Raw genomic sequence first — 16,008 nt, forward strand, 5'->3', positions numbered from 1 at the left:
TACCTCTCTATAATTGGCAATGCCTGAAGTCTTCAAGGATGAGGTAATGACCTTTCACTTTGTTGCGGGAGAAACAGTACTGGACAGGGGGCCTGATTTCAAATGGGCAAATTGCTTAATCTCTTTGAGCTTCATTTTCCTTGTTTGAAGAGTGGGAATATTAACATTTGGATTACTACCCCTCAGGGTTGTTGTAAGCAAAGGACTTTATAAAACTGAGAGTGCTATTTTTAGATCTTGAGTTGGAAAGGAGGTCATCTAGTCTATTACCTAGTTTTACAGATGAGGAATCTGAGACCCAGAAAGGGCTACTCCTGGGGATGAGGGGGATTTGATAGGGTTAGCGTCTTGATACAAATTGGGAAGTTTGACAAATGGGTTGGTTTATTAGGGAAGATAATGAGTTCTGTTTTGAATATATTAAATTTGAGGTGCTCTTTTGGCTTGCTATCCTGAGGGTCTTACCCTCCCAGCTTTGTTTTTTTTTAATTAAAGGGGCTATCCCTTGACTCACTTCTTTAAAAAGCCTATTCACTGAATGATGGTGATCTCACTCAAAATGAGAACCTGAAAAGACCTTATCCTGAAAGGGCCAGGTTCTCCCATTGCATCCTGGGCCACCTCCAGTCATCCTGATGAGTATCTGGCCACTGGACCCAGATGACTCAGGAAGAGAAAGTGAGGCTGGTGACCTTACACAGCCCTCCCTCACCCAACTCAAAGTCAACTGCAAGTCATGCCATCATCTCCTTGATGTCATGGTCCTCTTCGACAACGAAGGATGAACACAACAAGTTTGAGGTGCCTAAGGACATTCTGGTAGAAATGTCCAGTGGGCAGGTGGTGTGCTTGTGTTTTACTGCCAAAGTCTTAAGGATGTTGCAAAGCATTTTCTATCTTTTTCCTTTATGACTGTTAGAAAACTTTGCCTATCATTTTATTGTTGTTCTTGTTGTGGAGTCTTATCAGTCATGTTCATCTCTTTGTGACCCCCTTTGGAGCTTTCTTGGCAAAGATATTGGAGTGGTTAGCCATTTCCTTCTCTAGCTCATTTGACAGATGAGGAAACTGAGGCAAGCAGGGTTAAATGACTTGCCAAGGATCAGACAGTATATGTCTGAGGCTGGATTTGAACTCAGGAAGATGTTTTCCTGACTCCAGACCCAGCACTCTATCCAGTGTGCCACTTAGCTGCCTCTAAGTGTCCCTAACTTCTTTCAAAACTCATCTCAAGCACCACCTTCTGCAGAGGTCTTTCTTGATCACCCCCTAATTGTTAGAGATTTCTCTGCCCAAATTACTTCATATTAATTTTGCAAATATTTTTCTATTTACTTCTATTCCTCTTACCCCCAATCCTATAAGGGCCACGCTCCCTAAATTGTGGGGACCATTGGACCAATGAGAAGCCTCTGGTCATGACTGCCTTTTAACAAGAAGTTAAATCATACACGTGTCACCAGAAGTAGCCTAAGGCTGCAGGCTTATCCCAGTATCTGTTCCACAGGTTGGCCTCTTCAGATTGAAGTCCAGCAGCTTGGTCGCTTCGCCTGATCTCCCACCATCACACTTACATGTGTATGTGTTGTTTCCCCCTTAAAGAATAGAAGCTCCTTGAGGGTGCACACTGCTTTGTCTTTGTTTCCTTAGTGCCTAGTACATTGTTTGGTACATATTAGATAATTAATAAATGCTTGTTGAATGGAGTGTCACTGGGTTGACATCACTTGACATTTAAATTCTTATGAAGTCTGCAGTATATTCTTATTATCGGTTAGTTATCTGTTATCTCTCTTGTGATTTATTTGTGTGCCTTCCAGGAATACTTCTTCTTTTCTTCTCAGGTATATTACTAGTTCATGTACTGTAGACCACAGGCAACATCATTGATCTGACTTTCTACTACACAGCTCATCTGAAGGTGGTTTCTCTTAGAGCCACCCTCTTACTGTATAGCCTTAGCCAACTATAACAGGCTATTTAAATTTCTTAGAAGTTTTCCAGCAATGCAGCCCTTAATTAGCACACAGAGCCAAGAGTTGGATATGATCAAAATTTATTTTTAAAGCGTCTGCAGGAGTTGGAGGTAGGGTTCATTCCTAAATTTTTGAGAATCCTACAGAATGTTTCACATCTCAGTAAGTTCTATGATTATGCAGAACCTCATAAAGCCCAATAATTCATACTGTGCATTGGTTTCCATCTTTAGTTCAGCATGACTACATTTTAAAGAGCAACCTTTTGCTAACTTCATGATGGCCACAGGTGGTAAGGTTGATGGGTCAAGAAACAGGATAGTGGAAGAAACTAATTGAGACCATGAATAATTTCGGTAAAGTAGTATGATAAAAGTAAGTCCATAGAAATCATTAACATGTCTATACAATCCTAATAAAAACTAAGAAGAAATTAGAATAAAAAGAAATTGCATTCACAATAGTCACAAAATACCTGGTTGTTAATCTATCAAGACACATTTCAGATTTATATAATTACAAGAAAGCTCTCTTTATAGCTATAAAGAAAGATATTGCTTAGAGATGGGCCATATCAATATAATTTAAAGGATTACACTATGTAAATTAACTTACAGATTTAGTGCCACATTGATTAAATTACCGAGGGAATTTACATAAAATAAAAAGAAATCATTTAGAAAAACAAACATTTTAGAATCTCAAGAGAGATAATTTTTAAAAGTTGAAATTGAGGGTGGTATAGCATTACCAAATTTCAAACTGTGTTATAAAGGATTAGTTATCAAAAATATTTATTACTGTTTTAAAAATAGAAGGATCAGTGGAACAGACTAATATGCAAGAAACAGAAGCAATGGAAAAGAGTAGTCCAGTGTTTGATCAAGCCAAGATCATAAATTACTAGGGAGAGGACTCCCTATTTGACAAGAATTACTGGGAAAAAATGAAGCTCAGTTTGGCAAAGTTAAGTTTAGACCAACATCTTGCACCAAATACCACAGTAGCTTCCAAATAAACATGTGATCTGGATATTAAAAATCACACAATAAAAATTAGGGAACAGAAAAGGCTAGTTTTCCCAACTACAGTTATAGAAAGAATTCTTACTCAAACAAGTGAGAAAGATAATTGTAAAAGACACAGTAGATACTTTTAGTTCAGTTTAGACCAAGTTTAAGTTAAGTTTCATTTAACTTTAGAGCAACAGCTTGCACCAAATACCACAAAACTTCCAAATAAACATGCGATCTGGATATTAAAAATTGCATAATAAAAACTGGGGAACAGAAAAGGCTAGTTTCCCCAACTATGGCTATAGAGAAAATTCCTGCTCAAACAAGTGAGAAAGATAGTTGTAAAAGATAAAATAGACAATTTCAGTTTTATGAAATTTAAAAGCTTTTGCACAAGGTTTCACAAAATTAGTGAAGATAGAATTAGAAGAAAAACTAAGTGGGAAAATATTTGCATCAAACATCATTAATTATTAATATTAATTATTAAGTAATCTAAATATCAATCTAATTATTATCTATTAATATTAATTATTAATTATTTAATATTATTAATCTAACATTAATCTAAAATACACAGGAAATTATGTAAATATATAACTGAGAGCAATTCCCCACTAAATAAATAGTCAAAATACATTAACCAGCAGATTTTAAAACAATTTAAAACTATAAATAACTATGCGAAAACATGTTTTAAATCACTAATAGAAGAATGCAAATTAAAACAACTCTGAGGATTTGCTTCATATCCTGCAAAAGATGACCAAAAAACCATGGTCAGCATTGGAGAGGGTAAGACACACTTATTCCCTTTTAATAGAACTCTAAATTGGTTGTGTCATTCTGGATATCAGTTTGTAGTTATGTAACAAAAGTGACCAGTAACCAGACTGTTCATATTCTTTGGCTCAGTGATCCTACTGTGGGGCATATACCTAAGGAAGTCAAGGGCAGAAAGATATCTATGTCTAAATCATCTATGTCTATATCTACATCTATATTTAATAAGTATATGTAAGATGTATATTTATATATAATATATACTCTCATATGTATGTATATATGTATAAATGTATCTAGATACATAAATACACATACAAGTTTTCACAGAGGTACTTTTATTGTGACAAAGATGGGAAATTACAGTGTATGCTAATCAGCTGGTGAGTGAAAAAATATAATATATGAATATAATATAATTTTATGCATCAAGAAATTATGGATACGAAGAATTCAGAGAAACAGGAAGATTTGTGTAAATTGATACAAAGTGACATAAGAAGAAACAAAAGAACAGTTCACAGATATATGTGTATATATATCTATATATTATATATAGATAGCAACAATGTAAATTTAAATTTCACCAACTTTGAAAGACTAAAAATATAATAAAAATGCTGAAGAAGAGGTACTGCAAAATTTCTCCCTTTTCCCTACAGAGAGGCGTGACAAGGTTCTAATGTCAGAAAGATATGTGCATTGCCAGCTTCCGTTCTTGGATAACATGTTTTTGCCTAATGTTCGTTCTTTGTTACCAGGGCAGGTTTGATTTAGAGGAAAGAAAAGGAAGTTGCCAGAGATAACTGATATAAAAAACAAAAGACATTAGTAAAGAAAGAATTTTTAAAAAGAGGAAGCAGCCAAGTATAATGGAGAGACCTTTGGACCCGGAGTCAGGAGACCTGGCTTCTGTGCTCTGTCATTTACTAGCTTTGTAGGCAAATCATTTTCCTTCTCTTGGCTTTAATTTCCTCACTGGCAAAATGGAGATGATCATATTTGCCCAGTCCTTTCCAAACTATAAAGTATTACAAAAATTTATGCAGCTGGGCTAAATGGAGGTGGTTTGGCTGTCATCTTGGAGAGATACTAATGAATGCAAAATCTAACTGATGTTAGAGACGTATTCCCTTTAACATTTTTTTACAGGCCTTTGTTATTTTTTCCTCCCACACCAGTGCCCCCTCCCAATGAACAATAATGCTAATAAAAAAAGAAAGCCTTTGTAACAAATATTACTGTTCAGCAAAACAAATGCTCACATTGGCAATGCCACTTGTGTCCCTATAGGTATTTGCTTATGAGAACAGTTGTTTCAATGGATTTTTTCACGGGGTCCTCTAGAATATAATGAAGTACTGAGGGTGAATGGATACAAAAAATGTATTACATATAAATCACGTGTGATATGGTTATGTCTACACAGTGAGCTTGTTCTGTTCTCCAACACTTATATTCAATTTAATTCCACATTTACTTATTTTAAAAAAATTATTTATTTTTAGTTTTCAGCATTCACTTTTATAAGATTTTGAGTTCTAATTTTCCCCTCTCCCTCCTCAAAACAGAATGCAATCTGATATAGGTTATATATGTATGATCACATTCAACACATTCCCACATTGGTTGGTTGTTGTCCTTCATTCTCGAAGAGGACCTAAATGACATCACGATGCTAGAGTCAAGTTTCAGTGTGTTGAACTGTGGCTGATCAGACCAATATGAGCTCAAAAGGTTCTACCACAGATCAGGCATAAGTAGTCCATGTGAATGTTTTGGGTGGATTCTCTAAATTTGCACATTCTGTGTTTCCTTTGAGCTGTTTCAATTCTGACTTGCTCATAGAGCACAGCACTTTTTCTAATGTGAGCATGCCAAGCTGAGCAGTCTTGTGCCAATGTCTCCCATGTCACACAATCAATTCCAAAGTTCTTAAGAGAGACCATGAGAGTGTCCTTGCATCACTTCTTCCAACCACCAAGTGAGCACTTGCCCTGTGTGAGTTCTCCATAAAATAGTCTTTATGGCAAGCATACATTTTGCAGTCATACAATGGTGGCCAGTCCATTGGAATTGTGCTCTCTGAAGCAGAATTTGAATGCCTAGCAGTTTAGTTCAAGAAAGAACGTCAGTATCTGATATCTTTTCCTGCCAGATGATCTTCAGAATCTTCCTAAGACAGTTCAAATGGAAATGAATCAGTTTCCTGGCATGGCACTGGTATACTGTCCAGGTTTTACAGGCATACAACAATAAGGTCAGCACAACAGATCTGGAGATCTTCAGTTTGGTAGTCAGTCTAATACCTCTCCTCTCCCATACTTTCCTTCTAAGTCTTCCAAATACTAAGCTAGCTCTGGTGATATGTGTGCCTCCAACCTCATTATCAATGTGTATATCCCTGGAAAGTATACTACCAAGGTAAGTGAACTTATCCACAGCATTCAAAACTTCTACATTTCCTGGAACCAATGATTCCATGTATGGATGATCTGGTAGTTGCTGGTGGAGCAACTATGTTTTCTTGGTGCCAATTGTTAGGCCAAAATTAGCATAAGCAGCAGAGAATCGATCCATTCTTTGTTATATCTCAGCTTCAGAGGTTGAATTGAGTGCACAGTCATCTGCAAACAGAAAATCATGCACCAACACTCCTCCACTTGTAGCCTTTTCAAGTTGAAGAATATACCATCAGAACAAAACCATGAGAGAAAAAAGCACAAAAAATTAAAAAAGGAAAAATAGTCTGCTTCAATCTGCATTTGGACTCCATAGTTCTTTCTCTGAATATGAATAACATTTTTCAACATGAGTCTTTTGGAAATGTCTCAGAAGAGCTCAGAAGAGCTAAGTCTGATAGTTGGTCATTGTATAGTGTTGCTTTTACTATATACAATGTTCTCCTGGTTCTGCTCAATTCACTCAATATCAGTTCATGCAAGTCTTTCTAGGTTTCTCTGAAATCTGCCTGCTCACCATTTCTTATAGAACAATAGTATTCCATTACATTCATATACCACAACTTATTCAACCATTCCCCAATTAATGGGCATCAATTTCCAATTCTTTGCCACCATAAAAAGAGCTACTATAAATATTTTTATACATGTGGCTTCTTTCCCCTTTTTTGTGATCTCTTTGGGATACAGACTTAGTAGTATTATTACTGGATCAAGGGGTATGCACAGTTTTAATGCCCTTTGGGCATAGTTTCAAATTGTTTTCTAGTAATTCCACATTGATTAAGTGCTTTCTATATATGTAGAATATTCTGTTAGGTATTCAGTGAAATAGTGAAGTTTAAATTAGATCAAGTCCCTGCCCCAGAAGAGCATATGTTTCAGTAGGGGGAAAACTATAATATACAGATAACTGGTATGCAGTAATATATGAATATTCCATTAGAGGGTCAAAAATAAAGTGTCAAATGTGATTAAAGGAGAAAGTCATTATCAACAAGGTGGGTCAAGGAAGGCTTTATGGGGGAGATGGGCATTGGAGTTTACAGGATGAGTAATAATTCAGCAGGCAAAAAATATGTCTCAAGAACAAAAACACAAAGACAGGGATACATGAAACATTATCAGGGGCAGAAAATAGCTCAGGTTAGCTGTATCAAAGAATGTCTGTATGTAAGTAACATGTGATAAGATTAAGAAGATAGGGTGATACCTTATCAATGTTATGGAACTCTGGGCAATAGAGTTTAAAATTAAATTAATAAGCAATAGGTGGGTCCTGAAGATATTTGATCAGAGGATTTACATGACCAGATGCTAAGTATACATTCAATTAAATTACAATTCAAAAAGTGTTTTTTCATCTTGAACAGTGAGAGCTGATATGCTAGATGCAAAGGACACAAAAGTAAATGATAAGTAGTACTGGCCCTCAAAAAGCTTCCGTTCTACTGGAGGAATATAACATTTATGTAGATTAGTTAAAAAGATAATTTCAGGAGTAATACAGCACCAACAACGAGGGAGAATCGGAAAGGCTTTCCATGGGAAGTATCACTTGAGTTTTGAAGGAAGCTAAGGATTCTACGAAGTGGAGGGGAGAAGGGAAATGAATAGGAATGATTATTTTGGCTTTAGTGTGAAGGATGGATTACAAGGATGAGACAATGGACATGTCAAGACTTTTTAGAAGGCCATTGAACTTTTCAAGATGGGAGGCCTATACTAGGGTGGTGGCAGTGGAAAAAAGGAGAAGATGAATATGAAATATTTTGTTTTGATAAAAGCGGTAACTAACTGGAAATGAAGAGTGAGATCAGTGCAGAAAGGGTCAAATATAGCTCAAGGTTCCAAACAATGCCTTTTGGATAAATAGTGATGCCACAGACAGAAGGAGCCAGCTTTGTGTGTGAGGTGTGGGACATTCAGGTAGAGATGATTTGTAGGCAGTTGGAGACATGGGCCTGGCATTTAAGAGAGGTCAGAACTGAAAACAAATAATCTGAGTATCACGTGAAGCAGTAAGAGTAGGTGAGATTACAAAATGATAGAGTATAGAGGGCCAACGGCAAACTCTCCAAAGCACCTGCCTTAGAAGGTGACAGAGGACAGGGAGTCAACATTCACCTCAAGGTTACAAACAGGAGATATTATTAGGTGAATGGTGATAACCCCTGATAGAAAAACCAGGAATAGAAACTGATTTAGGATAAAAGATAAATAAGGTGAATGAATTAAAATACTACCACAAAAATGACAAAATACTCTCTCTGTCCTACCAATATAGTTACAATGAGCATTTCCTGATTTTTCTCATTTTTTTCCCAATGTCTTCTCCCATGGTCATAAATTCCTGGGGGGCCATAGATTTACTTCACCAGAAGTATGTACCTGATAGAAGCTGAAGATGTCGAAGTAGAAGAGAAAGGGAGAAGAGAGACTGTGGAATATTCTGTTTTAAATGCTAGACCACAGTTTGTGATTACGGTGGGCTGTTGGAAAGAACACTAGATTTAGAGTTCCAGTATTTGGGTTCAAGTCCCACCATTGTGGTTTCGCTGCCTTGAATAAGTCCTTTCACCTCTCTGGTTCATTTTCCTTATCTATAAAATGAAAGAATGGTAGACTCATGTAATTTTAGAAGTGGGGAGAGACTAGAGACTAGCTAGTTGATGGCTAGGACAAGAGCTCAGGTCTTCAGATTCCCACCTACTAGTTTTTATTTCCAAAGTGATTCCTTTCCAGTTCTTTATTTTATAATTTTAAGGAAAGCAGCAAAAAGAGATCAAGAATAAGGTAGTTTCAGGGAGTAACATTAAAGTATTACTTCAGGAAACTGAGAGGAAACTTGAGAGTAGTCAGAACCAACTACTCATGCTCCTAACTCTTGTTTAAGGCTAGAGGTTATCTTGGGTTTGTTGTATATTACTGTCATTTGTGAGAATAGTTCCAAGTTTTATTTTTTTAAAGACATAAAAGAACAAGAGATAACACTTGGACAGAAAACTAGATATGGCCCTTGCTGTGCATTTAATTTTCCCTAGCACCTTTCCATCCATCTTCTTCTACAGTCCCTCTTTTCGAGACTCAACTCAAGCACCATCTTCTACATGAATCCCCAACAGCTAGTGCTCTCTCCTACAACTATAATGCATTTAACTGCCTTGGAATTGGACCTGTAATTTCATACATATAGGGAATGCCCAGATGAGGAATCCTACCAGTGCAGATTGGCATCTTCTTTTCTATTTAAAGTCTTAGGGAGTTACCTAAAGCACTTAGAGGTTAATGGTTGGTTGATTGTTGTCCTTTGTTCTTGAAAAAGATCCAAAGAACATCGCTATGTTAGGGTCAAGGTACAGTGTGGCTCAGACCATTATGAGCTTGGCACACCCTACCACAAGTTGGGCACAAATAGTCCATATCTATTAACCCCAATCATGGGGGTCTAAATAACTTAATCAGGATCATGCATCTAGTATATGTCAGTGGGAGAAATGAAATCTAGGTTTTCCTGGTTCCAAGGCTACTATACCAGGCTGCCTTTTTGTATTTATTCTCTGTATTTATTCTATGTGTATTTAAATATGTGCTCGTTCTTGCCCATGATAGAATGCAATCTCCTTGAAGACAGGGGCTGTTTTATTTTTAGTTTGTATCACCAGTGCCCAGCACAATGATCGGCACTGTAGATTCTTAATAAATATAGTTTATAGCAGTTTCTTAATAAATGCTTGTTGATTAATTGATAATAGCAGAAATGGGAGGAGAAGCAGGTACTCACATTTATATAATTCTTTGAAGTTTGGAAAGCGTTTTCCTTACTCATATTATCTCATTAAATCTCCAAAACAGTTCTATAAAATGGACACTATTATTACTTCCCATATACAGACAAGTAAACTAAGACTCAGAAAAGTTAAGCAACTTGCTTTAAGTCTAGTATATATCTGAGTTAGAATTTGAACCCAAATCTTCGTAAATCCAAGCCCTATCATCTAGGGACTTACTTAGGGTCTAGTAAATGTAGAGAGGCAATCTAGTACTTCAGGGTCATAGATTTAGGTCTGGAAGGGATTTTAAAGAACATTCAGTTCAACCCAGTCATTTTACTGATAGGGACTCTGAGGCCCACCAGGGAAGCTCTTTCTTTTGCCACTTCCTGCCTCCCTGGAGCAGTGCTGATGTACTTTCTGAAAATTTCTGTAGAAATCTCAGCTACTGTTTTCTTTGTTTCTTTTTAGGAGTAGGAACAGAAGTCCCATTGCCCCTGGAAAATATGGCTATGGGAAAGCCCCATACATATTACCATTGCAGACAGACACTGGGCAACCCCCTCAGAGGCTTCGAAGACAGAGACACTCAGCTCAGCATCAAAGATACCATGGGGAAGCAGATCCTGGTTCCCATTACAGCCACCCAGCAACCCCTGCTGTACAGCGCAGGCATCTCTACCAAGGCAACTTCGGCTCTCAACCCAGACTCCAGTCCTTAGAGTCCTCAATTTACCAGCCATCTTTAACCCGGGTCCAGGGTTTTCCTGCAGCTTCAAGTCTATTCCATGGCATGGAAGTGAATAGTAGCCCTAGTGGAGGATCCCACCGTCCATCTCTCCGTCCACCCCATAGCTTTTCTCAGCCCCACCGATCTACGGAGATCATGTGCATTGGAGCTTACCGACAATACAAACTCTGTAACACTAATGTAAGTATGCTCTCCTTCATTTCAGGTTTTGTTTTCCATCTTTTCTTGCCCTGCCTGAGCTCTGTACTGATACCAACTGGTCTTACTTAGTCTTGTTTGTGATATTAAGGATTTTAAAGGTTGCTCATCTCTTGACCTACTAATAGAAATGCTACCTTGAGTCTTTAGATGTCAGAATTCATCTAATTTGGTAGTCGTGGTGGTGCTGGTGCTGGTGGGGGGGGGGGTTATAATTGTTATTCCAAATTTAATACCATCTCATCTAAAAAATTCTCATGCAGATATTTCATTCGTAAACTACAACTTTCAAACTGTTTACAGTTTGTTAAAAGCAAATGAAACACTCTACCTTGCCTAAAAAAGTTTATCAACAATTTATTTGCTCTGTGACTTGTTGATCTTTTCCAATCTTGATACTTATTAATTTTGCTGTTGCTATTTTTTATCTGGTTGTAGTCAACGGTTATGTTTGGATTCACTTTGCAACATTTTGTGTGTCTTTATGCATTTCTTTGTATTCTTCATACTCATCATTTTTTAATGGTGCAAGTAATATTCCATTAATTTCCATTCCCCAATTTATTTAGTCATTCCTCCACCATGGATATATAGAAAATCTCTAGTTTTTCTGTTATATCAAATAAAAGGTATTTTTATACAGCTAGATCTCTCTATTCCCCCTTTATTAACTTCCTTTGGACCTAACTGTAATAGTGAGATTACTGGGTCAAAACATTTCATTTAGTAAACACCTTTAAAGTGCCCAGTAAGTTCCAGGCATTATACTAGGCACCAGAGATATAAAGACAAAACCAAAGTATTTCCTGCTCTCAAGAAGCATGGGGGGGAGTAGGGAGTCTGGGCTGTTTTTTTGTTTTCTCATATGTTACCAGATAACTTTCCAAATAGAGTCCATCAATTCCCAGCTCTACCACTGGACTGATAAAATACTTATTTCCCCATCTGGATTGCTCTTCTAGCATTGAAATGACCCTGAGATGTTGGGCTTAACTATGTTATATGACACTAGACTCCACCAGGCAGCTCTGTGTAAAGAATGTTCCAGTCATGGAGTGTAGCTGCTGATCAAACTTTCCCTGGTTTCCTCATTCCCTGATTTTGGAGCTGGTTTTGCATTTGGGACATACAGCTCATTCGCTGAACATATGCACTCTTCAAATCAAGAAAGCTGCTCTTTTCCTTTAAAAATCAAAGAAATAAGAAAAGCATGCGGACCCAAAATCTAATTGGTAAACGAGTGTGAATCATGCAAGAGAAAAAGAATACAATAGGTGTTATTGTTGGCATTTGCATGGTCCTTCAATCTTCTGTCTTAAAGGTAAATTTGTTAAGATCAGTTATTTCATTTTTGCCAAATGATCTGTTGTTTTAATTTATAGGTATGTATGTTTCTTATGGGTTCACAATGTGTCAAGTGTTTAGGGCCTGGCCTACAGAAAGCCTAAAAGGAGATTTTGCTTGAGGGTCTGTTGGTCTTAGACTTGGAGCCTGGTGGTCTTAGACTTGGAGCCTGGTGGTTTTAGACTCAGAGTCAGGAAGACCTGAATTTAAATCCTGCCTGATATTAATTGCTGTGTACCTTGATAAAATGGAGAGAATCATATCTACCTCATAAACGTTTTTGTAAGGATCAAAAGTACTGATATATAAAGTGTCCTGCAAACCTTAAAGCACTAATATTAATTATTATTATTGTTATTGAAAAGTGTTAATCTTGCTCTTTCTTCACTTTGGCTGTTTCAGGGCCTAGTTCATCTCCTACATATTCTTTCTTCATTCTGATCTGGGCCATCGTGTCTCATGTCAGGGTGATGGAGTCCTGAATATCTCAGTATAGCTGCCACTGAATGAGAGGCCTTCCCTGTTACTGCTTGGTTCAATATCCTGGGTCAGTAACTATGAGTGAGATGGGTTCTAGTGAGAGAGTCTTACAGTTTCAGAGTTAGGAAGGGTCTTGGAGATCTAGTCCAACACAAACTTGAAGCAGTAATCCCCTCTATGATGTCTGTACTGCCCATGCTCATTTACAGCTTAGAGATTATACAAACTTTGTAGCATGGCCCAAACGGAACTCATTATCTTTTCCCCCCAAATCTTCCCCTCATTCTTGTATTGAAGCTATGGACCCCTTCTCAAAAGAATATTTTCAAATGTATAAAGTGAAACAAGAAAGCAAATCAATGACACTGAAATTCAGTTATCAAAATAAATGTATTTTTAAAAAACTCATATACATTAGAACTCTTGTTCAACCTGAAGACTACTGATCCTCTCAATTTAGATCTAATTATCTATCCTAAACAATTTCCTGTTTTGTATTTATTCACCTTATATTTATTCCATATAACTTATACAGGGTTCCCCAAAGAGTTTTAGTGTAGTTCTGAGCTTAATAACTTAAACCTCAAATTGTACTAAGACTTTTGAGATACTCTGCAGAAGCAGGGATTGTTTCATTTCTTATCTCCAGTGCCTAATATAGTGCCTAATACAGCACATAATACGTTTAATATGTGCTTAATATGTTCTCTCATTGATTTAGTTTGATCCTTCTCTCATTTTTAACTTACCCTGACATCGAAAGACTACAAAATCAATGAGTGAAATGGTCTGTAGCAAATGGTGTAAAAATGGTGGGTTTTTTTTAGGTTGCTGAAAGGAAACTATCCTTAGATCTCTTTGGTAACTTTATTCTTGCCAAAGTCATAGAGAGGATCATAGATTTAGCACTGGAAATGATCTCAGAGCCATATCAATCAATTGACCAATCAATCATAAATAAATATTTATTAAGAGACTACTATGTATAAAAGAGACAGAGACACACACACAGAGCCAGAGCCGAAGAGAGAGAGAGAGAGAGAGAGAGAGAGAGAGAGAGAGAGAGAGAGACAGAGACAGAGAGAGACAGAGACAGAGAGACAGAGAGACAGAGAGAGACAGAGACAGAGACAGAGAGAGATGGGGGGGCGGAGAGTATATACACTATGTGTCAGGACCTTTGTTAGGTTGTGGGGATAGAAATACAAAGAATGAAAAAAATCCATCCCCTAAAGGAACTTACATCTGATGATTATCTCTGATGGAAAGCTTTTTACATTCTAGATCAAGAAACTTAATACCAGAGAGATGATGTCACTTGACCAAGGCCATGTGGGTAGTAATGACAATGGCAGGGTTCTAACCCAGGACCTCTAACTCCCAAGCCTGCACTTTTTAAAATTTATCTTGTTTATGCCTACATTCTATTTTGATATGTGAAAAGGAGATGATTACGTTTGTGCCAGTCCCTGATCAATCTTCTACCCTTCCCTCTCCCCAAAATAGAAATGTATCAGTTTTGTAATTGTAGAAGTAAATGATCAGTCAATTAGTCAGCTAGAGTCTATAAGCACTTGTTGGGTGTGGAGCACTGAGCATTTATCAAGAGAAACAAACCTCAACAAAAGTCCTTGCTCTCAATCTCCAGATCAAGTGAAATAGTATAAAAGAAAAAGAGAAGAGGGCCCAGGACAGAACCTTGGGACACCCCTGCAGTTAATAGGTGTGACTTGGATGAAGATCCAGCAAAGGAGACAGAGAAGGAGTGGTCAGGAATTAGGAGAGAGAACAGTGTCCCAAAAACCAAGATAGGGAGGAATACCAAGGAGGAGAGAATGATTTATAGTCTCAAAGGCTGCTGAGGAATCAGGGCCACAAGATTCGGCAATCAACAGATTGCTAGTAACTTGGAGAGAGCAGTTTTGGTTAAGTGATGAGGTCAGAAGCCAGACTGCCAATAGATAAGAAGACAATGAGAAGAAATTAATATCTGTATTGCTCTGATGGCAGCTCCCATCAACACAGGGACTGAACCTATGATTTTGTTGGCACAGGGTGCTCCCTGATAAGAAAACATTGCTCTACCAATGCAGGTCAGCACCATCTCTGCAAACTGAAATCTTAGAGTTGCTTGCTTTGGAAATTAGAGGCCCCTGTTCTGCATCTATGCATGTATGCCAAGTTCAGTCCTGGTGAGAGTCTGGCCCCTAAAGAGATGGGCCAGCCATTTTTATTAGAAATCTCTGGCTCTTAGTCAAGAGCCCTAGGGAAAATAACTCAGAGTTTTGATTTATCTCATACTTAGTGCTTCTTTGAAGCAGGGGAATACTCGAGGTGCTCTCTATATTTATTTCCTCTACATAAAAGAAATGTTAAAATAAAAATACTCACCAGTGAACAATAATAAGGCTTAAAAATAAAGCAGTAATTTACAACTACTGCTATACTCTCATGGGAGAGGATGATAGTATACTTAGCACATATAAATATAAAACATTTATTAGGAAGACTGAGCTAGCATTTCCCCCTTGACTTGACTTGGTACCCTTTTTCGTAAAATCCATGTCTTCTGACAAGGTAGGCTGGAGTTGGAGGTCTTTAGTGGTCAACTTTTCCAATGCAGAATGTCCTCTTCTTGCTACTGAGTTCTGGGTGAAGAGCCCCAAAATAACTGACCTCTCACAGCATCAGATTACCTCTGAGGCTAGAAACATGTTTCTCAGGATCACCGTTTAGTCACTTATACTCAGGAAAAAAACAGAAATCAGAAGCGGCAGCAAGGTCTTTGGACTACAATCTCAAGCTCACTTATGTTGGCTGCCCTGTGAGGTAAGTTTGTATTTCCTACCAGGGTCAGTTATGGCACCTGTCCTGAGAGGATACTGCCCCCTTCCTCACCTTTGCAGGCAAAGTATACAAAAGCCTTGACTTTGATGGATGGGAAGAGAGAGCACCAGAAGGTACGGTAACTACCCTTGACTATGAAGGAAATGGGTGGCTCCTTTATTGCAATGGCTAAGACTTTCTGAAGCAGCCACTTCCTTACTGCTGCCACAGGGACCAAGGGACCTCTAGGGCCTTTTATGCTATCTGTCTCAAAGCTTTAGGTTCTTCAGCACTGAGACAATACATATGTTCACCAGAAAGGATCACTACAGATGTGTCACTGGAAAGAACTCTATTCCACATATGCTCTGCAAGATATGCTTACCATAACTAGAGTAG

At 37.7% G+C, this 16,008-nt stretch overlaps 1 protein-coding gene across 2 annotated transcripts in view; it reads left to right on the forward strand.

The window, feature by feature from the left end:
- THSD4 (thrombospondin type 1 domain containing 4) overlaps nt 1-16,008 on the forward strand; it is a 946,642-nt gene that overhangs the window by 185,763 nt on the left and 744,871 nt on the right. For both annotated transcript variants that reach the window (XM_072615569.1, XM_072615563.1), the window contains exon 5: nt 10,482-10,941. In XM_072615569.1, the coding sequence (XP_072471670.1) occupies nt 10,482-10,941 (460 nt within the window). The remainder of the gene's footprint in view (nt 1-10,481; nt 10,942-16,008) is intronic.

The sequence above is a fragment of the Notamacropus eugenii genome, chromosome 1, assembly GCF_028372415.1.
Source record: "Notamacropus eugenii isolate mMacEug1 chromosome 1, mMacEug1.pri_v2, whole genome shotgun sequence".
NCBI lineage: Eukaryota > Metazoa > Chordata > Mammalia > Diprotodontia > Macropodidae > Notamacropus > Notamacropus eugenii.